The following is a 27,435-nucleotide window of genomic DNA, read 5'->3' as shown; positions in this document are numbered from 1 at the left end:
TTCATGGTGGGTCAAATTTGAGAACTGTGTTCCAAAAAGAAACCTATGAAGTGCTGTGGACTATTCCCCTGGGGAGAGTGGGCTAACATATGATGTGACAGCAAAAAATCAACTCAATACTACCTACAAATATGTCCGAATCGGGACTGCTTTGTACAAGTCTTTGCATCTTATAGGAGATTCTGGAGTCTTGGAAATCATCCAGGAAGGGTTAATTTTAAAAAGCAGTCCTTCAGGATAGTCAGGCTGTAAAATAAATTCTAAAAAGAAAGTTGACTCTGGAAACACAAATAATTGATTTTGTAAACAAAGGCTGGTGGTGGGTCACTGTGTATCTCATTTTAAATAAAAAAGAATAGGCAGATTAACTGAAAAATAATTTTAAACAATTAGTAAATCATTGATAATTACCTTTTAATTAAAAAAGAATTATATTCATTCGATTCCCTGAAAGTTTATAGTGTGTCCATTATTTCATTTATTCTCCACCTATGCGTTCTTTCACTTACTCCTTCCCTGATTCACACAACACATTAAATAACTACTATATACAAAGCCAAAACTTTAAAATCCTCCTTAAAGCATGAGAAGTGTGGGAAAAGAAATTATGTGCCACATTTAATCTCCATGGATTTTTGCAGCTATGAATGAGATAATAAATAATATTCTCATGCCAATAGCCAAGGAAACTAAGATGTAGACATAGTAACTAATTTGCTCAAAAGCAGAAATCAGAGAAGTCTGGGTTAGAGCTCATACCTGTCTGACTGCTACGCTTATACTCTGAGCTGCCACATGCCATTGTCCAAAAGAGGCACTTTTGAGATTGACTTTATCTGAATACTGTGTGGTCCCGGAGATGAGGTCAGACGGGGGTACTTGTCGAGAGCCTATGACTTCAGCTAGCATGGCTGTTCCTATGCCTCCACAGGTCACCTCTGCCCCCACATAGGCTCCAGTCCTGAGCCACCCGCTCTGCCCTGGGACACTTGCTGTGTAAGGTGTGGGCAGACACAAATATTTGGTCTTTCCCAAGTAGGAGTCTTGGCATCCAGATCAAACTAGCATTCATCTAGGGAGGATCTGAACCTATAACATTATCCCCAGACCAAACCAGTTTCCAGTTAGTCATGGATTGCAGCTGAATTCTTGAGGTTATTTAAGCCTTTATATCCTCAAAGCTAACCTTGGGCTGGGTCAAGAGAACTGAGTTGGCTTTCAAGAAAGAGCGCCCACCCAGCTGTCAAGTCACCTCATCTTGTACTTTGCTCAGTTCCTGCGCAGATCAGGAGCACGGAGTGGCCCTGGGGCTCTGAGCTGCTTTCCCGGAGTGCTTTTACCCCTAAGTGTTCCTACCTGCTCTTTCGCCAAGTGCACTTCACTTCCTGGGGAGGTATCTCTCCAGTCTTTACAAGCTATGTTTCCCTGGTCACATAAACCTGGGGCAGCAGTCAAAAACAGGGTCACAGAAGCACTGCCATGCTGAAGCCCCTCCTGAGTTATTGAGAAGGTCCACAGAATGTTGCATGGAGGGCTCCTGGTGACAGCATGCTCTTCCCTCCCACTCAGACCACAGACCACTGCTCTGAGATGACCTCTGCAGCTTCCATGAGGTTTCTGTGGGTCTGATCTGACCCTGAGATCAGTTGCAGGGGACCCCAGGTGGCACACCACTCTATCACACCTCGCCATTCTCCATCTCCTTTAGCCACTTTCTACCTTCCTTAGCCATTTGGGGACAGGCTCAGACTGTTTATGTCACCTATATGTCTCTGTGTGACACCACTAGCCACTGGCAAAATGCATCTCCCACCGATGCTCCCACAGTCACATCACTGCCAAGTGACAGAAGTCACAGGTAGATTCCTTCCACCCTGCCTTTATTACACTCTGACACACCGATCACAGAGTGGGCCTCTATCTCTGTCTCCACCCCTATCCCTATGTCTGTCTCCACCCCTATCCCTATGTCTGTCTCTACCCCTATCCCTATGTCTGTCTCCACCCCATCCCTATCGCTGTCTCCACCTCTATCCCTATCTCTGTCTCCATCTCTAGCTCTGTCTCATCTCTCATTTCATCATAGCTTTCTCTTCCTTGGGCTCTTGCAAAAGTTCATAAAGGTGGGGTGAAACCAGAGAACAGACTGAAAAATACACACCCAGTTGCACTGAAACTTCGCTTCTGTACCCTAATACCCAATGTTTGGTTTTCAAACATGGTTGCTTGCCTCAATTCTCTCTTTCCTTGAGTTGAGTACCCTTCTAGGAGAGTCTACCCTCACAGATAAATTTCTAGCATCCTCTACATATTGAGACGGTCTTTGTAGCATATACCCAGCTCTTCTAATCCCACAGCACACCTCCCCACACACACAGTATAAATGGAGAGCCAAACTCATCAAGCACATTGGAATCAGTATACTTTGTACTTTTGGTTGTATTTATTCACAGTCCTATTGTTTTAGTTAAGCTTCTTTGTACCGAGTGGAAAACAGATGTTCACAGACAAAGGAGGAGAAATTAATCAACAAAGTGTCCCAGTGATTATATTCTTTTATCGACTCATAAGCCACAGCTGCTTGCAGCACTCCAACCATGGCCCTGTGCTAGGCGCAGTGTGGGAAGATGAAATGAATCAGGCTTGGTCCCTACCTCCAGAGAAAGGTGCTCTTTAGTTAAAGTGGGGTTGTATAGGATTTGGAGGAATTTGAAACAGTCCAGAACCATAATACAAAGTAAAAAGAACTGCCTGTTATTCAAAGGATCGATACGTAGAGTGTGATGTGTGTGCAGATAAAAGAGATCTCCTTTTTGGCTTGGCAGGTCCAGTCACATTCTAATTAGATCTTGAGAAATAGGTGGGATTTGGATGTATGAAGATAAGGGTAAAATTTCAAAGAGAAATCAGCATGAGCAGAGGTATTGAGTGGGAAAGTGGTTACTGTATGTTGGGAATAAGCTAGTTACTGAATGCTGGGGATGACAGTTTGTGGCAACACAGAGCACAAGATAGAGAAACGTCTGAGATGGGGCCAGTACAAAGGGTCTTGAATTCCCTACTAAACAATGTATATTTTATCTGGTAGATAATTTAGACTACAAAAGGTTTCTGACCATGGATGTGAGAAGATCAGAGGTGGGCGATAAAATTAATGGAGACCTTGAGAAGCAAAAATAGAAGAGAGAGCTCAGTTGGGGAGACAAGCTAAGACATTCATATTTAGGTAGGTGGTGGCCAAGGTCCTACATGAGAGATATTGCCAAGAGTGTGCAAGGATTTAAGAACTGATTGGAGAGGGGAACGGGTGGGACTCTTCATTGCATACCCATGTTTGTGATTCCAAAAGAAAACTATCTCACTTAGCCACAAAGCTTTCTTGATATCACATACAGCCACCATTTTTGACCTGCAACACAGTGTGAAACGAATGGTGCCCCGCTGAGTTGTGCAGTGCATAATACATGCAACGTATGTGAGACCTTCCAGCAGCCTAGTCACCCTCACCCACGACTTGAAACGCAACAGTTTCCTTAGTCAATATGTGTGCAGCCTTTATCACAGACCAGGGCTTTATCAGATTTTTCATGGAGTTGAAACACTAAGGAGAGACAGTCTGGAGGAGACAGCAAAGGAAACAGAGCTGGAAGGGTCTGGATAACCCCTAGAAGTCTCTTCATTCAACCACAGGCATTGCTGTGCAACATGTTACATTCTTTTCCTCAGTGGGTGGGCTGATGGGATTAGCAGGATCTGGCTGGGGGCGAAGAACATAAAAGACTTGGGTTTGGAAATCAGTAGACCTGGATTTTCTACCCAGGTCTCCCATTTTGCAGGTGGATGATCTTGAACAAATGGCATTGTTTCCACCTCGGTCTCCTGAAGGGTTTGCATAAGTATTATGTAAGAAACAAGCCAAGCTAGTGGGGTGAGGACACCCTTAGATGAAGTGGTTAGGGCAGGGCAGGCTTCTTTGAGGACGTGATGAATGAGTTGAAACCTGAATGAGGAGTCAGCCAGGAGGGTGGGAGCCGGTGGGGGTGGGGGAGCATTCAGGGCAGAAAGGATGGCCACCGCAGTCCTCCTGAGGAAGGAACAAGCTTGGTGTGTTTGGGAAAGCCAGTGTGACTCATCCTAAGATTTTCTCAATGCCTCCAAGGAGAGGTAATTTTGTTGATAAAGTTTAAAGGGTCATTTTAAGAAGCCTAATGGAAACCAAAGGGCAGACAAAGTTGTGCAGCAGCAATTTTCAAGTTTTTGTGTTTTTTTTTTTTTAAGCATAAAGAAGTAATCATGGCACGGACATAGAAAACGAACTATGGTTACTAAAGGGGAAATGGCAGGGAGGGATAAATTAGGGGGTGGGGATTAACAGACACACATTACTGTATATAAAATAAATAAACAGCAAGGACCTACTGTATAGCACAGAGAACTACATTCAATTTTATGTAATAACATATAATGGAAAAGAATCTGAAAAGAAAATATATATCTATGTATATGTATAACTGAATCCCTTTGTTGTACACCAGAAACTAACATTGTAAATCAACTACACTTCAATAAAAAATAAAGTGATACAAATAACATATATTTTTAAAAAGTGAGTATGGTACAAAGCCAAGAGAAAATCCGTGTGACCCTAAAATGCTGTACAAAACAGGAGGTGAGCAAAGTTCAAGCGGAGATACGGGTTTCTGCTTCTGGAGGCTGAAGGCAAAAACCAGACCTTTATGTGATCTCGTGAAATAAGCTCACAGGGCTCTAGTTTTATGATTTTACTCTCTCAGCTGTGGGAGGTGACTTTTCCTGTGATTGATGGTTGGGTTCAAGAGAAATTCTAGGAAAGATAAAAGGTCTTTTTGGAGGAAAGCGTGATCGTGATGGCAACCCACCGGAAAGCTGCCTCACCTGCCTTCCCATGTGGTGGTGCCACAAACATTTCATCCTGCAGAAAACAATGTGGAAAACGGACACAGCAGGGAATTCACAGGCAGAGGTCCTGGGTCTGAATCCAGCTCTAGCTCCTCTTCTTATGAGCTGTGTGCCCTCGGACAAGTCACTCAGCCTTTGGAGGATCTGATACCTTGTGAAAAGGAGGATAGTAATCCTTGCCCTGACTTCCTCCTAAGATTGTTACGAGGCTTAAATGGAAGAATGAAGATGAAAGTATTCCTCAGACCATGGCACCCTGTGTACAAAGCTGGGGGTCACAGCCCCGCAGGGTTAGGAGTCCCTGGGACTTCGTAAAGCTGTTGCTTTATCTCGACATTATTGGCGGAGATCATGTCATTTTTTTAGCCAGAGTGAAAGACTTCACTGGAGAGAGAGAGAGAGACTGATTTTAGAACAACAGAATGATAGATTTTACTTGTCTCTTTTGTACAAAATAATTTATTATAGCATACACTACATACAAGGCTCTGAATAAATAATCACTTTTTCCAGGTGTCACATCTGTGTGTGTGTGTGTAATGCACACTTCTGCAAGCACATAAGGACACAGATGGAACAGGCGTATTTCCAGTCTCTATTTCCATCATCACATATTTAGTGAGGCGAGCCGGGAGTCCCGGTTCTTCTCTGCAGGTAAGAGCTGCATGCCTTGGAGTGAACATACAGGGGACCCTCTCAAATGATTTGGACCAGGTGGCTGTGTCCTTTTCTCCTCCAAGTCCTGGTCAGGAAAGATACTGGGCACAGGTAGTTCAGCCTTTGAGTTTGGAGCACTCTCGTGGGAGAGTGCTTCTTGTCCTCAAAAATTTCAAGCATCATTTTCTAAGAAAATACACACATCAGAAGTATCTCCCTGCTGTTAATTTGGCAGTCAGGACCCCTCACTGTGCACCTCTTTTCCAGGTTCCTGTTCCCATCAGAAGCCACCCTCCAAGGTACAGAGCGGTCAGGTCACACCATGGGACCTCCCCAGCCCCGCTTCCCACAGGCTCAGCCTCATGTTCCGTGTGGGCAGCAGTAGCCAAGGGTTCCCACAGCAGCCTGAGAATGACACACTGGGCGTATCAAGCCTGAAAGGAGCCCCGCAGGTAACTGAGTTTCATCCGATACTTGACCTCCTTTGCTAATTAGTCTTTGAATATCCACTGGAACCACCAACGTCACAGAGCTCACACCTCGTGAGGTCGCCGGCTTCCTCCTCTGGCCGTGCTGACCTGAAGTGCTTCCCAGCCTGCTCTTCACCCACAGGTGGTGACACTCAGTCCAGGTCAGTGCTTTCGTCCTCAAGGTAATCTCTTCAAGTATTTGAATACAATTCTCCCGTGCCGTGAACGCCCATTTTCCCAAGCTGAACACTTCCTGCTCTTTCCCTTACTGCGTCTGAGATGTAGTTAGTCTCAAGAACCATCTTTAGAAGGAGTCCCTTTTGCAAAGATTCTAGGGCTGGTTGGCCAGTGAGGAACCAGAGTCCTCCATCCCTGTTCCTTACCAGCTGTGTCTGACTCTCTGAGGGTGGAATCACTTTGGGTCAAGACAAAAGCAACACTGAGTTTCAGAAAAACAAACAGACAAAGCCCTGTGGTTCAGGGTTTTGTTTTGTTCTGAACACACCTCCAGCCCCGGCCTGGCAGGCTTCCTGGCATTCATTTGAACAGAAGGCCCTGGTATGTGCAAAGGCTCGCCTCCTTGCACCTGGCAAATAAGAAATTCACTCTTTGTTTGACGGAGAGGTCATGCCATGCACCCTGCCCTGCTGGAGCTCAGTAATTAGGAGGTATTTGGAAGTAACAGAAGGTTCACTCAGAAGAGCTGTGTCTGTACTCTGGGTGTGCTCTCTTCTCCGTGCATCCCAGCTTTCTCACCTGCAAGGTGGGGATGGTAAGCCCTTCCTTGTCTGAGTCCTGGAAGAATATCACAATTCAGATGGCTAAAGGTGACAGCATTAGGTGAGGGGCTCCTCAAAGTATGACCGGAGCACCCTACTCTTGCTCATCAGTAGACTGTAGCTTGTCCCCGCCCACAATATTTGAAAAAAGGAAAAAAACTATCAGTTTTAGGAAGAGACATATAGAGCTGCCATCTCACCACTCAGGCTGACTTTGTAGAAGGAAACATTTCTTTCTGTACCAAGGAAGACAGAGTCTGCATTCTGTTTTAATGATTCTTCACACCCTATTTTAAAACCAGAAGCAACCAGGTAACTTTGCGGCTGAGAAACACCATGTCCCCAGAATTACCGGCCATGCTCAGGAGTTCAGCCGGGGAAGGGAAAGCTTCCAGATGCTTTTGGTAAGTAGCAAAGCCAGTCAGGGACTCACTCCATGCCCAGAACATGAAAAGTTTGCTTTAGCTTTCAAATACTATTTGTGGCTGGTTTTCTAGAATTCAGTGTTGCCTGCTGAGCTTCCAGAAACCTGGGTGCTGTCCATGTTGAATGAATCCAATATAACCAAATTGTAGTCGTGAGAAGATAAGGGAGATTTTTGTTTTCTGAAAACTAAAGCCTCAAACTTGAGAAATGTGTAGATTGCAGGAGGACATATGTTAATGGTAATGTGGAATGTTGATGCATGAGATTAACTTTTCTCAAAAATAACAGAGCAGAGGGGTGGAAATTCTGGGAGTTGTGCATGTGAGACGAGGGGTCCTAGAACACAGAAGTTCACAGGGTCAGGAGACAGAGTTTAGTGGGTGGTATTCGTGCTCTTTGATATGTGCTGCTTTCCTTTCTTTCCCAGGAATACAAACCAGACCAACTACACAACTGGTGGGGCCCGATGCAAAGCAAAAGTGCGGGGACCCTTACTCAAAAATCAAGAGTTTAAAGATGGCAACAGCAGAGTATTAAACCAAGTATGGGGCCCTTTTGAGCAGGAGGCACTGTATGACTGCCAGATCACATGCCCATGAAGCCAGCCCTAGTAAAGACAGTACTTCCCAGCTCCTTTGCCAAATCCCTGGTTAATGGGGTGTGAGTGATGGAAGCGATATGGGCTACTTTGGGCTGAGGCAGTGAAGAACCCCCATCTTCCTCCCCCTCTCACGGCACACGAGGAGTCCTTGTATTGAGTTGGTGGAGCCATCAGGCTGGAGCCGTCACCACTTCAAGGAGAGCTATTCTAAAGAGTCACCTGGACCAAGAAAGAAGCTCTCAAATGTTAAGGCACTGAGATCCCGGAGTTGCCTATTATTGCAGCATCCACTTAGCCTATCCTGACCAATACGCAGAAGTCCAGAAATAGAAGGAAACATCTCAGATCTGAAAAGCACCACAAAGAGAAGGAAACCAGGCAGTGAAGATCGGTATGATGGTTCTTGTGTGTTTGTTTTTCCATCAATGAAATAAGAATTCAAAAAATGATCTTTAACATGTTACAGTTCTATGCTATATACCCTCAACTCATTTAACAAATACGTTATCTAAGAAGAAAGATTACCTACGCTCCTCCTTCAGCCTCCCAATCTCTTGGCTCATTGCCATCCCTGGGACATTCTTGATTCACTGAACACCTCTAGTACTTTCAGAAGCCAAGAGAAAACACTCTCCGAGGGCAGTGTTCTGCTCCGTAGAAAGTATTTTACCAAAAAGATTTTAATTTGTCACCATGCTTGGGGAAGTTTTTAATTCCCAAAACTCCAGCTGAATGTTCTAAGAGTCTCATTGCTTAAAAATCACTGAAAACGGTCCCTTTAGTCATCGTTTCTATGCTATATAACCTTGGATATCACATTGCCTTCACAGCTGTTCCTCGTTGCTCTCAAACACCGGGTTGCTGTAAGACACACCCCTGCCACATTTGGGCATGTCAGAGTAGGAGGTCTGGTTTATCGGGGGCCAACTGGGGTCATCTGCCAGGGCTCTCTGCCATATCCGATACTGGCTTTTTGATTGATAGCCAAAACATCTTTTGATTATCATCCACAGGGCTCTATTTTCAATAATGGCCTCCTGAAAAAGAAAAGAGTTACTCTTTACAGTCAGAAACTAAGTCTTTCCAGAGTACAGCCTTCCGTAGACCCTCATGAGGCACCACTGCACTGGCTGCTTCAAGCCAGCTTGACAAAGAACTTGAGCCTCCGACAGATCCAAGGTGGTTTCAAGCAATAGATCATGGCCTCTCAAACTTTTTCACTTAAGAAACTCTTTGGGGAGAAGAGAGAGGTACATATTTTCAAGAATCCAGAAACATAGCTTGAAGTAGTCTGCCTCCAGGATGAAATTTCTTCTGAATCTCATATGTAAATTAAACTTAAAAGCATCCAAATTCTGCAGTCCACTCCTTACTACCTCCACATTTGGTGGGGGAAAGGGTATAGCTCAGTGGTAGTGTGCATGCCTAACATGCATGAGGTCCTGGGTTCGATCCCCAGTACCTCCATTAAAAACTAATGAATAAATAAATAAATAAACCTAATTACCCCCCGCAAAAGAAAAGAAACAAACTAGAAAAAAGGAAAAAAAATTATTAATGTAAATGACATTTAAAATTACTTACTACCAAATGGTACTATCCCTATAGAAAGATGTGCCACTTATATGATGTGGCTTGGGTGTACTCGAGCTGCACAGTCATGAACACAGGTGGATAAAATTGGAATGTGGGCCTCAGTCTTGGAATTGGGCAGATCGGGGTTTGAGTCCCAGCTCTGACACCTACTATGGGCAAATTAATTACCCCATCTGAGCCTTAGTGATTAGAAATAATAATTCCTTCCTCTTACATTTGTCCTAAAGGTTAAACACCTTCCCTCACAATGCAGGGCATGGCTTGGCATAGCTGCCTCCCTTTACCATTCTTCTGAACTATTCCTTTAACAAATGGCTGTGCGTTGTGGCCTTATTCACATAAGCCTTCAATCTTCACTTACAAATATTTCACTGCAATGTGTTTTTTTAAGATTACAAAAGTTATGTCTCTTTGGAAACATTTTGGACTGCCATTTATGTCATGAGTTAGACTGAGCCTCGAATAGAGCCCAAGTTATAACTTGTAAAACAGAGTGCATGAGAGGTTATCATGTTAATTTCATTTTTTTAAAAATCATATGTGGTCAGAGAGGTTGACCATCTTAGAAGTGATCAGGAAAGAAATGAAGAGGATAACATGGGGAACCGAGCGTCCCGCAGGATTGGAACTGGTTCTGGTGTCTATCAGTGGTGTCTTTGCTAAACTGAGTTAATTCTGTAGGATTCTACAGGGAACTTTGCTAGAGATAATAGTTTCCTAAAATCCACCCCTCTTTGACATCTGAATCTGCTGCCCATGGAAATGACAGAGAACAACTAACCTGAATATTCCTCTAAAAACTGATCATCTGCTGACAGGCTGTTAAACGTCCACACAGCCATCTCATCTGCATCTTGCCAACCTCAGGGATCACCTTGCCAGACCTGTTACTCCACTTTCCCACAGCAAGATTATTTGTCCTTAATTAACAGAAGAACAATAGTTCTCCTTAGAGCTGGGATAAGGAGGATCATAGGTATCCAATGAAAGGTTTTAAAATCTAACTCACCTCCAGGAAATCTTAGCAGGATTTAGACAAAACAGATGAACATACACACAGAGAAAGATTTGAGTGCTCTATACCATGTCCTGAGCTTTTCTACAGTTCTAGAAGTAGGATGATCTGTATTGCTTTGTTGCCCTACAAGGAAACCACTGAGCGATGATCTGCCCTGTCACTCTACATTGTACATTAAATGCAGAACTAGAAACAAAAAGGAATGCCTTGATGAGATACCACTTCTTAAAATAAACAAACGAAAACTTCATTATACAAGCTCTTCTGATTGGCTGTTCAAGTAATTCATACGTATATGAATAAACACATAAGTAATAAAAAGAGAGGGGTTAAAGCTATCCACGTTAGCTCCCCTGCCTGTTAGCAGGAGGTTAGATTATGAGACTCAGCAAAGTAAGGATAAGGTCTCACTCAAACCTGTTTCATGAGTATCAAACTACCCTCTCCGTCTGCTGGGGGTGGGCAGGCTCACTTCTTACATTTAACAATTGAATAAGCCTTTACCCAGCTCCTATGAGAATAAAGCAGGGTTTCAGGTGCTATGGCTACCGAGACGACTTTTTGCCACCATAGTTTAATGGCAAGTGAAGAAATTTATACCCAAATAATGATAATGCTTGTCCTCTTTCTCCCTGTAGATTGTGATTGTGAGCTCTACCCCTCTGCCATTCTCCCTTTCACATCATGCCCTAGGACATAGCACATGTTCGACAAGTGCTTGTGGAAAAAGTGAATGAGAAAATGATTGAGAGATACAAAGTAAGGAATGGTAAGTACCACAAGAGATAATATAAAAATGATAGCTGATATTTACTAAGCACTGTGCTTTTCACTGTTCACATTTCATGGTCGCAGTAACCCTATGAGATAAGGTACCATTATTATCATCATTTTACAGATGAGGAAACAGAGATGCAGAGAAGTGTAGTAACTTTAACCAAAGTCAGATAGCAGGAAAGGGTGGAGCCAGGACTCACACCCAGGTAGACTACTCCCCAGTGTATACTCTTAACTGCAAATATACTGACAGTAGAATGGCTTCCTGCTGGGGGATTACGGCAGACTTTGCTGCTTGATTACCCTACAGCCCATTCCTCTCAGCTTTTCCCTGCCCACCTAAAAAGAAAACAAAAAAATCATAAACAGTCTGAGCCAATCTGTCTAACTTTTTGGCATAGATCCACTTCCCCAGAATACTTTTCTTCTAAAGATGAAGATGAGATAAAGTCCTCAGCAATGAGACATAAGAGGAAACCTGTTGGTGGGCTGTGAGACATTTTTCTGCTGTCTGATAAAAAGTTTATACTTGAGGGGAAAAAGCTTGCTGGTGCCTCATCTTCCATATTTTTTCCTGCACTGAAAACAGAATGCCCAGAATGGGAAAACAGAATGGGAGCTAGCTGGGTACCATAAGCAACAACCACCAACACAAAAGGTCAGCCTCTAAGGATGGTGACACAGAAGAATGGTGGAAGAACGTGGATCCCCAAGGATGCCACAGAGTCACTAAACTAGACCTGAAGCCACTCACCTCCAATCTTCTTGTTAAGTGAGTCAATAAATATCTTTATTGTTTAAGCCACTGTTAACTGAACTTAGTTACTTGCCTAACTGATTCAGGCATCAGGAAAAATTCATGAACAGGATAATGCCACAGCTGTGCCATAGAGGGTGGAATGGCATTTCAGTATGCAGAAATGGAGAAAGATGTTCTAGACAGGAAATGATGTGACTGTGGACAGTGACAAGATATGTACATAAGGTTATCCCATAAAGGACGAGGATCATCTTCCTGCAACTCCATAAAGGACTCCCATGGTGATGCTCTATTATTAATTTGGTTTCTTTGGAGAGCATATGGTTTAGCATAGAACTTCTCAGTGTGGTCCCGGAGTCAGCTGCTTCAGAATCACCAGGTAACATATTAGAAACAAAAGCTTGTGTCAGCTACAGACCTACTGAATCAGAAATGCTGGGGCAGGGCTGGACAATCTGTGTTTTAACAAGCCCTCCAGGGGTTCTGATACCCACTGTGGTTTGAGAAGCCCTTAGAAGTGAGATGCTCCTTATCCTAATTCTGTCCTGTTCTGCCACCAGCTCCTGTGCAACCTTTACCCTGCTTAGTAAGGAAGGTTCCTTGAGCTTCTGCCCATAAAATACCGCAGGGAAGTCAGCCTCCAGGAGCTCTCAGCTCCCCATGAGTCGCCCCTCACTGGAACAAGCCTAGGCTTGTAGCTGAGAGCAGGAACAGGGACAGGTGCAGTCTTCTAGTTCATCTCTCCCACGAAACGGATGCCTTTTCTGGGACACCCCGCCCCCAAGAGTGGGCTTAAAGAAATGGAGATTGTATCTAACAGCACTGAAGGAGGAGAGAGTGAACCACGCAGCGAGGGAAAGGAGAAATACAAGTTCGTTTTACTGAGGAAATGGAGCATAAAGAATAAACGTCGGGAAAAGCACACTATGAATCTCATTTCCCATCTGTAAAGTGAAAATGATACAAGTTGTTAAGTGAAAGAAGCCACACACAAACGGCCATCTACTGTATGATCCCCTTTATATGGAATGCCCAGAATAGGCAAATCCACAGGGACAGAAAATAGATTAGTGGTTGCTATGGGGTGAAGGAGGAAGAAAGGGAAATAAGGAGCAACTGCTAATGGGTACAGGGTTTCTTTCAGGGAGATGAGAATGTTCTGGAATTAGTGGTGGTGGTTGCACACTCAGCAAACATACTAAAAATGACTGAATTGGATACTTGCAAAAGGTGAATTTTATAGTATGCAAATCACACCTCAATTTCAAAAAAATAAATTGAGTTGAGTCTTTATTTGTGAATTACAGAAAAAAATAGGACCTTGTTCCATTCTCCCCAGCTCCACTTCACAGATAAGAAAACTAATGCCTTGCTTGGAATTCATCAGACAGAAACATCGTTGCTCATGTTGCCAAGGAAGGGAGCACCTTGCACTGTTGATCCTCCTCAGCTAAACCTCTTCCTTCTCCAGACTCCCAAAGAACGGCTCCACCGCCCCAACCAGTGTGTTCAGCAAACTGAGGACACTTACCTCCACAATAAGGGACACAATGAAATTGGAGCTGAGCATAATGATGATGTAGACCCTCCACAGGGCAGGCGTGCAGAGCAGCTGGTGGGAAACGGAGAAGCACAGTCAGTCTGAAGACACAGATGATGCTGCAAAAATGTTCATGCATTCACGATGTGCATTTTCATAGGTTATAAATTACTGGTGTAATAGACACATCATGTATGTGTAGGTATGTGTTACCTTGAGACACAGATACATACTTCATACATGTAAGTTTTCTATGCATGACTGCACAGAAAATGTGGAAGGATTACATTCAATGCTTGCGATGATTTGGGGACTCTGTAGCTTTCTTTTATCTTCCTTTCTTTCTTTTTCCTTCGTAACTTCAAAATTTTCTAAAATAATTTGGTCACTTTGCAATAAAAAAAAAGTAAAAGTGGCTTTTTGTTTGCTTGCCTTGTTTTCTTATGAGGGAATACAGGACTGTGGCTCTCTCTCCAGGAAGCTCTGAGGGTACACGTGTCAAACCTCCACACTGGGCAGCATTGCCCTCTTCCCTCTGGTGCCACATCTCCCTTCAGCTGAACCCTGCTTTTGAGCCCTGGGTCAGGGCTTAACCCCCAGGGCTGTGCATACAGCTGCCCAAGCTGTGCCATCGTAAGGGCACTTGCCAGTGGAGCAATCAGGGCTGAATTCAGCTGTCACGACCTGTCTCTTTCCCCACTTTCTCTGTATCTTCCCTGATCCCTCCCCAGGCATGTGATATATATGATATACATGTATAATTGAATGGATGAATGAGTGAAACGAAGCCAGGAGCACTTTTTTTGTACCTGGCACTGCCTCATGTATTGCCTTATACATCAGTGGGAGTAAAAACTGTTACAACTCTATGCTGGGAGGATCAACCAAAGGGCTGAAACTCCAAAGGCTATGCTCAGACTCTACCACCACATTCACCTTAAGGCCACACTTCCCCTGGGCCCCTCATAGCTAATAACCGAGGAAAGCAGGGCTTCTAATCACACACATTCTTGTGGAACACTAGACACCTCTGATGGGCAACTTTGGCCTTGACTTCCTTGGACTTGCGTGGCAGTCCGAAGCTGCTCACGCAGTCCTCCTTCTTGCCCTCTGTCCTTCACGAGGGTCAGACCCACTTCCTAATGTGGTGCCCTCCCCACCTCCTCTGGCCTCCTAACCTTTTCCCCCCATAGATAATTCCTCCAATACCTGTCTTACACCTCACAACAACATCTCCATCTCAAAAGACTTGGACAAATGTAATAGTTTCCTACTATTTGGGTAAAAATGTGGCAGAAAATACATATAAGGAATATATTCATACATAAGTATAATGTATCTCTAAAAGTGTGTAAAATAAATTGGGGTTATCAGTTGTCTCTAGAGAGGGGAACTTGGAGTTGGGGAACAAGGATGGGAGGGAGGTTCTCACAACATAACTTCTCTAACTTTAGAATTTAAAATCATGTGAACGTTTTCTCTATTTGAAAAAATTCATGCATTTTTTAAGTGAGCAATAACTAGGCTGCAAAGTAGCATGATCCCATTTAAAATAACTAGACGTCATAAATCAAAGGAACATTTATAATACATGAATTTTCAAACATCAAAGGTTATAGTCAATAATGTTATCATTTTCCTTGCCTGCATATTTACATGTTCTAAATGCACTCATAATTTTATGTAATAATAAGAAAAATAACTATTTTTAAGGTAAGCAATAAGTCTTTGCAGAATCTTTTGAAGTCATGCTGACAATGACTCCACACATCAGTTCCCTCCACACCAAATATGTTCCTTATTTTGTTATAACAGAGGACCCAGCTCTCCTGTAGGAGTCTTCTCTATTAAAGAGTGTAACTAAATCCAACATGTCTTAACCTTAACTTTGGCAGGACTAAGAAGTTTTAATTCATTTAGAAGACTAGTGGGCAAAGATTCTTTTTATCTCCATGAGTACTTAATCTAATTCACGAATACAACTACACTGTTAATCACAGCAATACAATTACAAAAATGAAAAACTGAATGTAGATATCAGTTTGGATGTCAAACTTCACCATGGGTTTGTGAAGGTGCTGCTGGTTTGGAATGCACTATGTAGTCCAAATGCTTGTCTACATTTAGGAAGCTGATGTGCAATGATGAGTCAGTCACTGTCTTTATGTGCCGTTCACTATGACAGGCACTGGTAATATAAGAAGGAATAAGACAGGATCTTGGCCTTCATGTGAAACTTATCTTTGAGATGGAGAAGCAGACAGGCAACTTCACAAAGAACTAAGAGCTCAGTTTTTCTATCATCCCTTCTGTACTTCATTTATTGGTCTAAAGGGTAGTTAGCAATGATTAAATCAAATTTAAAAGAACAGATTAGAGGAATTAAAATATGTATATTTCCCCTTGCTTGAATATGTAAAATTTCTGTCTCTTACAGAGTTTCAAAGTTGTCTTAAAATTAGAAAATTTAAGGGAGTTTATGAGTTTCAAAATATGAATCTTTTAAAGTAAGTTCCATAGACATTATGTACATACAGAAAAGCATGTTTTTAAAGAGTTAAAAAAAAAAAGTAAATACAGATTTGAGAACTAACCCCAAAAGTGTTATAGGCAAAACTGTTTTAAACAGCTTCAAAACAAAACCATTTAGAGGAAAATTCTGTCACATTTGGAAGAGAAGATGTATAAATAGAATTTCCAATCTTACAGGGATCTTTGAAAAGAAAAATGTTCAATGTATTTGAAATACTTAGTCAAGATTGGACAGAATTTTATTTCCTGATCAGCTTAAATAAAAAAGTATGAATAAACTCAGCATTCTTTTTAACCTTATCATCTCAAAAGAGTAATTGGTGTCAAGAATTCATGTCAACTGTAATTGTGACTTGCTTTTTGAAGTCAGGATGTTATATAACTACAAAATCTCATCATATCCCAGAAATAAAACTTACATCCAAACGCCTATATAAGTCTGGAAAATCAGCAAATAGAATGAATAGACACACACCCAGCTGTATGGCCAGTACAAGGACAAATATATCTGAGGAAATAAGAACACAAACTATCATTTAGATAAATCTGAGTACAGAGTGTTACACTTATTGATAGACATATTTTAGATTAACACTGATTAAATTTACTTGATTTCTACACCTAACACAGCATAAAGGATGAAGAGTACTCATTTCTATGCAATGGGTCTCACCTCTGCAATGTCTATGCCTGTCCTTGAGGTAAGTGGAAATTTTGACATGCATGTTATATGTTTCAATTAATAAAAATGGGAACTATATATAGGGTAACATTGGCAAAATACATTTTCAATAAATGCCTTGGAGATAGCCAAATATCTGGGTCTCCTTCATGCAAATCATCTGCCTCAAATCCTTCTCTGGAAAAAAGAAGGGCTGAAATTAAACAAATGTTTAAATTGCAATTGTGTGAAGGTCACATTCGACTGCTTCGTCATCTGAAGAAGAGTAAAATAACTTTCTCCAAACAGATTTTTATGATGATATTAATTCTTCAACTTTTTCTTCTAAATTTTCCCAATTAGAGGAATGGCGATGCTATATAAATAAAAGTCTCAAAGGCTAACCAGGTCACCCACTTCTCCTAACACACACCTCCACCCCCAGCCCAGAGTGTAACGAGGTGACAGGTACTTTGGCCAAGAGCCTCAATAATCTTCTATAGTCAGGTTCCTCCAGGCTGGAATCACTCCCAGAACTGCCAACCACACAATGCCATCCTGACCATCTTATACACGGCAGGAGACACTTCCAACTGAGTACTGTGACCCTTCTCCCAACTTCCTCCAAGATGAATTCTGACAAGTACTGGCAAAGTGGAGAAATGTGTCTTCCTCATCTGGAGTGATCCCATGAGAAGACACCTAAATTTCGAGTGAAGGAAAAAGGTGGATTAAGAAGCCCTAGTATTAATGCAGCTTTGAAGGAGGTAGAAAGGGACCAGAAATGAGACTGCATATATTTTTTTTTTTTTACAGAGCCCTGGAGTGGAAGTCAGGAGACCCTAGATGCACCAAGTCTGAAAGTGCTCCTTGAGTGACCCAGGCTTGTCCTCCTCTCTGATGACATCTCACCTCTGATCTGGTATAGTCCTACTCACAGTTTCTGTAGGTGGGCTGCCTGAATGGTTTTCCTTTAGAGAAGACAAGAGCCACAATGATGCAATTGATTGTTCCCAAGAACCATATAGTAGTATTCTCAACACTTGGGAAGTCACCGTTACTTCCATTCTTTTCTAGAGCAGTTGGAGAAACGGTTAACTTTGAGATGGTTTCATTTCGCATCGTGCAGGCACTAAAAAGGAAACCAAAGAAACTGATGAAGAAGGGAGATGGCAAGTCCTTATGAAGCATTTGTATCCACACAACTGCATGTCCTCAATGCTTTTATAATTGCCTATACTTTGAGAAAGAATATACTGAAGAAATAAACCAGCATGTATAGAGCTATATTTTGGGTAGATAGACAGATGATGATGATGATAGAAGATAGAAGATAGAAGATAGATAGATAGATTGATAGACAGATAGATAGATAACAAATTCAGTAAGTTATATATTCAATAAATTGGGCACCGATCATGTGTTAAGTCTATTTGCAAGAAAAAGACATAAGTAAGTCATGATTATTCCTTCTGTTTGCTTAAGATCTCTGAACATTTACAAGCAGAATGACCGTATAATTTTATCATCCAACAGGCACAGATGTGAATGTGAAAGGGAAAAATTAATCATTTCATTGGGATATCAGACTTAGACTAGGGCTGCCTAGCCGGACTATAATGCATGGTCACCCTAGATATAAAAGATGGACATGGTTTATTATCATACAAGATGAGCAAAGACACGTGTCAATGAATGACACCACAAACTGTGCTACAGAGAAGAGAAGATGACTGGAAAATTGCCAAGGGCCTTAAGGAAGCCAAAGCTTTTGGCAGAATGAAGATCCATTTGCCTCTCATCATATGGGCCGGACAATGTTCGACAGAAATTAGAATGTGAGAAGCTGGAAACGAGGCTGTGATCATACCTGTGCATCTCCATGGAATACCAAGGCTGCCTCTGTACCAGAATGAAGCCCACAATGTGCATGGCCAGGCTGAGAAGAATGTTGAAAATCACAGAGAGTAGCAGAGGTGGGGAGACCAGCCGTCCTGCAGGTCTGAAAGGCACCAGCTTGGGATAGGCACCATTCAAATTCACTAGAAAATAAATTCAAACTTTTATATATGAGAACAGGAAAATGTTGTATTCTTCACCAGAAGAGTGGTGTAACTTCTTGGACCCACATATATTAGAAAATTGGTAAATTGAAATACATCACAAAGCGAGGGAACACAGCAATGAATGAATTCAAACTCAAGCCATATGAGGAACTCTTAAGAGAGCAGACATAGAACAACCAGAAGATGCTTTTCCCCCTATTAAATAGAGAAAGACTATTAAATTACAGATGAAATGAACACTCTCATACATTGCCTGTGGAAACATAAATTGACACAAAAATACCTTCTGCAGGGCAATTAAGCAATAAATAGGAAGAGACTAAAAAATGTTCATAACTTTTGACACATTTATTCCACTTTCAGAAATTTCTCCTAAGCTAAAAAATCAGATTTAGAAAGATGTTCATCACAGCATAATTTACAATAAATTATGGTACACCTCTACAATGAAACAACGTGCAGTCACTAAGAAGTAATGCTTTCAAATACAAAATTACAAAGTAAGGAGTGACATCAACAAAATGGTAGATTAGGCAGCTCCAAGATCCCATACTTCTACAGAAACACTGAAGAACATGCAGAAACAATCAGAATCAACTTTGTCAGAACTCTGAAAAACAGACACAGATTTACAGCAACCAAGCAAAATGCAGAGTCAAGAAAAAGACAACTTAAAAATGGAAGGATAGGGGTGGAGAGTGTAGCTCAAGTGGTAGAGTACATGCTTGGCTTGCATGAGGTCCTGGGTTCAATCCCCAAGACCTCCATTAAATACATAATTAAATAAATGAACTTAATTACCCCCCCCAAAATGAAACTAAAAACTTTTAAAAAATGAGAGGAAAGCTGTGTGGTATTTTTACTTGCCCCAGCCCCTCTCTCTCCTTAGCTCAGTGGCAATCTTGAAGATGGGTGTCTGCATTCCCAGTTGGGGACCCTGGTGCCTGGTTACAAAAGGGAAAAAGTAGACTTTATCCACAAATGATTGTGTATGTCTGTCCTGTCCTGTCTAGGGGCTACCTGAAGGACTGGTGCAAGGTGCTCACCTCTGTGTCACCTAATACAAAACTCGCTCCGGGTGGAAGAGCAGCATACATTCCTTGAAAACACTGTAAGGCTAACAAACTACCCACAGTCGCCTAGAGCTAAAGACTACAGTTGAGACATAAAATAACCATCTGAAGACTAGGTAGAAAAGTTAAGGAACATTTGTTTAAAAAATCATTGTATTCAAAAGTACCTGTGTATGTTGGGGAACATAGAAAGTCATGTGCATGCTCAGGGCAAGATGTAGGCTCAGAAAAGACCAGAAAAGACCCTAAGTTTTCAGCCCTGGATGATCGCTAGACTCAGCACAAGAGTGGCTAAGTGCTGAAGAGCCCGGCACAGAGCCAATCTGCAAAGACTGGGACAGGTATTTCTATATTCCTGTTTTTAAATTCTTGGAATTCAGTGGAATCCCTGTCAAAACATTGGCTTAACAAAAGCTAAAGCAACAGAGATTTTAGTGACCACACATGACAACTGATACGACCTTTGCAAAAATAGTTTAGAAAAGTTACTAAATAAATGGATTACTACAGTCTTCAAAAAGCAGCCAAATATCAAGCCCTGGGGAAGGGAGAGAATCTGATTTCCAGAGTTACAGCATTATAACATTGAATGGAATAAAAGAAATTGACAGAAATAAATTCTGAGGAAACACAGACATTGGACTTACTGGGTGAAGACTCTAAAAAAAAAAAAACTGTCTTAAATATGCTCAAAGAACTAAAGGAAATCATGGACAAAGGACTAAAGGAAACTAGGAAAATAATGTGTGAACAAAAGGAGAATAACAACAAAGAGAGAGGAATTTTAAAAAGAAGCCAAAAGACATTCTTTTTAAAGAATCTTTTTTTAAGACACATGCACCCTGGTGTTCACAGCAGCACTATTTACAATAATAGCCAAGATATGGAAACAACCTAAATGTCCATCAACAGATGAATGGATAAAGAAGATATATATATATATATATATATATATATATATATATATATATATATATATATATATATACTGGAATATTACTCAGCCATAAAAAAGAATGAAATAATGCCATTTGCAGTAACATGGATGGACACAGAGATTATCACTAAATGTAGTAAATCAGACAAAGAAAGACAAATATCATAAGATGTCACTTATATGTGGAATCTAAAAGAAAAAATTATACAAATTTTATTTACAAGCCCAAAATAGACTCACCAACATGGAAAACAAGCTCTGGTTACAAGGGGGGAAAGGCAGGGGGAAGGGACAGATTAGGAGTCTGGGATTAACTGATATACATTACTATATATAAAATAGATAAATATTAAGGAACTACTGTATAACCCAGGGAACTATATTCAATTTCTTGTAATGAGCCATAATGGAAAAGAAACTGAAAACATATATATATGTATGTATTTATGTATATGTATAAATAATTACTTTGCTGTGCACTTGAAACTAACATTGTAAACTGACTACAGTTCAATAAAAATAAGAATAAAAAAAGTTAAACAACAAGGTTTCACTGTACATCACAGGGAACTATATTCAATATCTTGTAATAACCTATAATGAAAAATAATGTGAAAAGGAATATATATGTATATATGTATAACTGAATCACTATTCTGTACACCAGAAATTAACACAACATTTTAAACTGACTATACTTCAATTTAAAACGTCTGAAATAAAAGAATCCTTTTTTATAATTTCTATCTCTTTATTGGCATACTCATTTTGCCCAGTAAAGGTAACTACTGGGGTGAATATAAAAGCAAATATTATTACATTTTTGTTTTTTAACTCCACTTTTTATTTCTACATGATTTAAAAGACAGATGCATAAAAAATAATTATATTTATGTTATGGGCACACAAGAGATAAAGACGTAACCTGTGACAACATGAAAAAGGGAGACAGGGCTATAAAGCGGTAGAGTTTTTGCCTCCTACTGAAGTTAAGGTACCAATTCGAACTAGATTGTTATAAATTTAGCATGTTATATGTAACTCCCATGATTATATTATGTAATAATTAAAAAAAGTTACAGCTAACATCACACTCAAGGGTAAGAGACTGAAAGCTTTCCTCCTGAGATAAGGAACAAAACAAGAACGCCCGCTTTCACCACTGTTATTCAACACTGCCTTGAAGGTTTTGCCTAGCACAATTAGAGAAGGTAAAGAAATAAGTCATCCATTCAAATAGAAGAAAGAAAACGATCTCTATTCACAAGTGACAAAATCCTTTATATTGGAAATTTCAAAGAATTCACAAGACAGCTGCTAATAAATGACTTCAGTTAATGTTGCAGGATACAAGGTCAACACATAAAAATCAGTTGTGTTTCTATACACTAGCAATGAATATTTTAAAAAGGAAATTAAGAAAATTCTATTTTCAATGGCATCTAAAAGAATAAAATACCTAGGAGTAAATTTAACCAAAAAGGAGAAAAATCTGAAAATTATAGAACTTTGTTGAAAGAAATTAAAATAAGACATAAGTAAATGGAAATACATCCAAAGCTCATGGATTGGAAGGCAGTATTTTAAGATATCAATACTACCCAAAGTGATCCTCAGATTCAATGCAACGTTTGTCAAAATTCAAATGACATTTTTTTGCAGAATGGAAAAGTTGATTCTCAAATTCACGTAGAATTGTAAAGGGCCCTGAATAGTCAAAACAATCATAAAAAGGAACGATGTTGGAGGACTTACATTTTTTGATTTCAAACTCACTCCAAAATAATAAACAAAACAGTGTGATACTGACATAGGAACAGAATTGAGTGTCCAGCAATAAACATAAATCTACAGGAAAGGAATTATTTTTTCCCATTTATGTATTTCAAGTGCCTGTTAGAGTAAATAGTACAAACTAGACACTCATTAAATGCGTAACAATTTTGTGGAATATCAAATCTGGTAGAGTAAAGCATTGCTTGGGCATGTCAAGTGTCTGCCCTGTTAAATATCCAAGATTAGATGCTGAGTAGTTGCATTTCCAGAACTCAGGATAGACATTAAGGCTAGAGATATAAATTTGGGATTCATCAGCATATAAATGACATTAAAGCCACAGAATTGGTTGAAATCACTTAGGGAGATGGTGCAGATGGAAAGGACAAGAGAACCAAAGAACAAGCTCTGGAACATTCTAAAAGTCAGAGCACAGGCAAAGGAGCAGAGGCCAACAACAGAGATGGGGAAGGTGTATTCATTAAAGGGCTAGATAATTCGGGAGTGTTTGGCATCACAAAAGCCAAGAGAAGAAGCCTTTTGAGGAAGGAGAATGCTGTTGAGAGATTCCAGCACAATGAGGAAGGAGACATGATCATTACTGTTGACAGCAGGGAAGTCCCTGGTGGCCTTGACCAGACAACAGTGTCAGGGAGGTGGCAGCAGAGACAGGAGTTGTTCTCTTTGAATATGTTCTTCGAAAACAGAGCTTTTGAACATTTTTTTTAAATGATAAGTTGGTGTGAGAGCGGTTAAGATTATGATGAGAAGGTACAAGATGAGACAGTGTGAAAGCAAGACCACGAGGCATGTGGAAAAGGCAGCTTAAGACTGGTACTTCTGAATGTGTCAGTACTGTGTACCCTCCCAGCCAGTGGTGGTTGGAGCTGGCTCATATGGGTTCACAAAGGCCAATCGCTGCTAAGTTTGTGAGCCAGTTATTAAACACAGCCGTTATTAAAAGAAAATTATATAAAGTTGCAATTAAATATCTTAAAAGTAAAGGTAATAAATACTCAAAATTGACAGCATCCTAACCATTTTACTACATTTTAGCATTATCTGTGTTCTTACAGTTAATTATGACAATTCAACTTAAGTGTATGTTATGTATGTAACGTAGCCATCATATCAAGAACAATTTTTAACTGAGGAACTATTTTTCCAGCTTTCAAGAACCAAGCTTCCAAATAAGCATATAAGTTGCTCATATGACTGATGACTGATTAAAGTTTCAACATGAGTCTTTGTTATTTTGCTCATTCAGGTAAAGAAAGACGTCAACCAACATTCACGTTAGAACTGATTCAGTCATCAGTCGCAACCATATGTTGACAATGGATAGAGGGGTTTGGCAAAACTCAGTGAAAACGTTCTGTAAGAATCAGTTGGCTGAATGGAATTTGCAAGAAAGCAATTATTTTATTATTATTTGAAAATTGCCCTCTACATATTTTTCTTTTCAGTAAAGCTTATAATACACTCATGTGCATACATATACAAACATTTGGGACAGAGGGAAGCCAATTGTTAAATATTTTCTGGCATACCACTGCCTTCCACCAAATACAGCACAGTGTCAGTATCCAAATTCATGCCCTCGAATGTTAGAATCTGGCTGAGTGACATGAAATGACAATAGAGTTACAGATGGCAAGTGGGCAAAGAAGAGATACACAACTATTTGGGAAGTTTGAGCTAGTGGTGGGTTTGAGGTCGAGGAAAAGCTTTTAAAGAAAGAAAATGCAAAAATATATTTGTATGCTGATGGTGAAGAAAGAGATTACTACAGCAATACAATCCTTGAGAAAGCAGGATCGGGTAGGGTTAAAAGTACAAGTGGACCTGCGGGCATTTATATGTAACAGAGAGAAAAGCAAAGAATATGGTAAAGATGATGGTTAGTGGATGGGTTGGGGAAAAAAAATCCCATAGCAGGGAAACTGGAGAGACAATTCATATATTAGTTAAGAGGTGGGAAGTGGGAGTGGCGCATTGGCAAGATTACCTTTAATCTCTATTCTAAATCCTGAGAGGCTAGGGTTGGACATGGAAACATAAAAGCCATTTAGCTTCTATAAATTGGGCACATTTGGACCATAACTATACCTAAAAGCACACTGAAGTCAGCATTCCTGATTTTCAAGGTGCTTTTTTTTTTTCATTTTAAATGTTTCATGACCATTTATGGAAGCTCTATATTTTATGGAGAACAGCAGAACAGCTAGCCAGCTTCTCCTTTGCTAACTCTTTCAACACATGAAAATGAAGATTCCATTTCCTCTTTCTCTGTACGCTCTACCACTTTGGGGAATAAGTCACTACTGTGGCAGGCTCTGCCCCTCCTGATGGACAACCCTAGGCGGGCAGAGGGAGGCATGCGGAAGGAAGCACCTCTGAGAAGAAGGCTTAAAAAAATGTCTTACTTGTTACACCAATTAGAGTTGTAATGGCCAGATCCTGGAACAGAAACTGGTAATTTGAAAGGCTGTTTGTCTCCTGAAAATAAAAAGGAAAATGGTTCAAAAAAAATGTTACGACCTTCTGGATGAACTTTGACATCAATTGCACTCATTTTCTCACAGCAACATAGGATTTCCAAGCAAATTACCAAGGAGACAGTGTGGTCAGGGGTCTGGTCATGTTGGCAGGGGTATCAAAGACGAGCCTGCAAACCCCTCTCTAACCAGGAGGGCCACTGCCATGTGCTTTTGGGGCTGGTCCTTTGAGCATAGATATCATCCCTTATTGAGGGGACTATCTCATTCTACCAGATTCATCTCTGCTCTCTTTTCTACTTGTTTGCAGAAAAGTTAGGGTTTGGTCTGGCATAAAAAAAAGGGTGTGTTTCCAAGTGTAAGTGACAAATGTGTGGTGATCTTACCTAAATCTCACCAGTGGAAAATGAAAATAACTGAACTCACTATTTGCATTATTTGGTGTTGTTATAAAGTCCTAACAAAGCTCCTTGATATTCTTGAAAGAAAAAACGTTCAGGTCTTACTGATTTTAAGCAACGTGCTTCCTTGCCCTCCTCCACCACTCCTTAGTGTAAAAGAGCTAATGATGACCCATGTTTAACTCTACTTTTGAGCATGAGTTATTGGGATTCCAAAATAGGGCCATATTTCTATAAAAAGCCTCCTCTTTTCCAGCTTATTCATCAGTGAGTAGTAAAAGACTTATATAATCTGGAAATAACAGAAGTAAAACCTTCAACCTTCAAGAGGGCAAGACATGGAGAAGAGCCTGGATATCTTCAGCACAAATGGAATCTCCTTTCTCAGTGTAAGTTAATGGAAGAGGCCCATAGATTAAGTTCACAGACACTACATGTATCTTTCTTCCTTTTCTGTTTTGTTAAATAGAAAAAGCCATCAAAAGATCTGTGTACTTTGCGGGGTATGATATGCCAATTTTCAAATCCTTACATTCAGGAAATCAGTGATATGCTGCTTTATACTAGTTCATGAGAGTCAATTGCTTAATTTTCAGGGGTTTTGTGAATTGGCTGTGAAACACAGCCAATATAAAAAATTAAATTATACAAATTTACCATTATATAAATTGTGATAAAAAATAAAGTTAATAAATACTCAAAACTTCACATTTCCCCATCATTTTCCTACATTTTGTTTTGCCGTTATCTATGGTCTTGAGGTTACCTACAACTTTTGTATCTATATGATGCAACCACTATAGAAGGCATACTACTGGACGTGTCTTCCCAACTCCATGTTCAGTGGCACCAGGGAGATACCTGGAAACCAGCCATGGTGGGCATATTTATACCATTGAAATTGGCAAGTATTAAGAATCAGGGTTTGTTTTTCCAGGAAGAGCCAGTTATGTAACAGTTAGCAGCACCCCCGTCAGAGAAGCATCTCCTTAATGAATGATGTGCTAAGGCAGAGCCACACTGGGGTTGGGAAGCTGGAGTCCTAGCCCAGGCAAGCAAAAGTAACAACGAGAGAGAAAGGTTGTGTTCAGTTCTGATCCTGGGCTACAACTATATAAAAAGCTTCTGTCAGGGACTCAGAGAGTTGACACCAACAAGTTTTCCTGAGTACTTCAGTCTATTTCTGATTTACTTTCAAAAAACTTTAAAGGGCATTTTAGAGGGGCTGTTGGTGCTCGAAATATCTCCTTTGCGCACTTTGTTTAAGATGCATTGCAAATTGAGAGTGACCGCTACTTGTTTTAGGCTTCACTAACCAAGAGGCTAGGTCCCAAGTCATACCCAGTAGAGCAGCAGAACACCGATATACTGAATCATGCTGTACAGAGCCATGTACTTAAACATGCAAAATGACGTAACGAGAGCTGCACGTCCTTCCCTGTGTGAGAAAAGAAATGAGAAAGTAATGAAATGAAAGCACTGGGAAGAAATGAGGTCAGTTATTCTGTGCTGTTCAGCTGAGCTCAGGAGAAAAAAGTTGAAAGCCTGATTATTCGATCATTTGTCTGACAGACCAGAAAACCTTGAGCCAGTGGGAGGCAGCGGTCAGTATGCTAAATCACCAGATTTTCAAGAAAGACCAACTCCAGGCCAAAGTCCACAGGCCTTTGATGAGCAGTGGAGCCCAGAGTCAGAGTCACTCTTGTCCTCTCTGTGGGCGCTATTTCAGCTCCAGGTCTGGAGACCTGTGAACTGGTCCCAGAGCTCATATCTACTCACAAATGTGATTTAGAAGGTCATTTTCCATCTCTCAGTCACTGTTTCTTCATCTGTGAACTGAAGAATTTTAATAAGATTGCAGGTTTGGGGGCCATTTTCATGCTCCAGGTGCTCCGGGAATTTGGCAAACATCTCATTCAAATCGCATTT

General features: G+C 40.7%; 1 protein-coding gene across 6 annotated transcripts in view; it reads right to left on the bottom strand.

Annotated features, from left to right (window-relative positions):
• The window catches only part of ATP13A4 (ATPase 13A4), a 127,500-nt gene that overhangs the window by 3,767 nt on the left and 96,298 nt on the right, over positions 1–27,435 (bottom strand). For 2 of the 6 annotated variants that reach the window (XM_045519805.2, XM_010959266.3), the window contains exons 24-30: positions 26,848–26,944; positions 25,034–25,106; positions 18,626–18,797; positions 17,694–17,887; positions 16,514–16,602; positions 13,554–13,634; positions 8,260–8,908 (exon numbers count right to left, since the gene is read on the bottom strand). In XM_045519805.2, the coding sequence (XP_045375761.2) occupies positions 8,696–8,908; positions 13,554–13,634; positions 16,514–16,602; positions 17,694–17,887; positions 18,626–18,797; positions 25,034–25,106; positions 26,848–26,944 (919 nt within the window). In that variant the 3' untranslated portion in view covers positions 8,260–8,695. Of the gene's footprint in view, positions 1–2,421; positions 5,323–8,259; positions 8,909–13,553; positions 13,635–16,513; positions 16,603–17,693; positions 17,888–18,625; positions 18,798–25,033; positions 25,107–26,822; positions 26,945–27,435 lie in introns of those variants that run through there. The other 4 variants (XR_012507596.1, XM_074365834.1, XM_045519807.2 and 1 more) reach the window with 3 other exon arrangements.

This window comes from Camelus bactrianus, chromosome 1 (genome assembly GCF_048773025.1).
Source record: "Camelus bactrianus isolate YW-2024 breed Bactrian camel chromosome 1, ASM4877302v1, whole genome shotgun sequence".
Taxonomy (NCBI): Eukaryota; Metazoa; Chordata; class Mammalia; order Artiodactyla; family Camelidae; genus Camelus; species Camelus bactrianus.
Note: the sequence above shows the minus strand (reverse complement) of the source record. Positions and strands in the feature narration are given on the sequence as shown.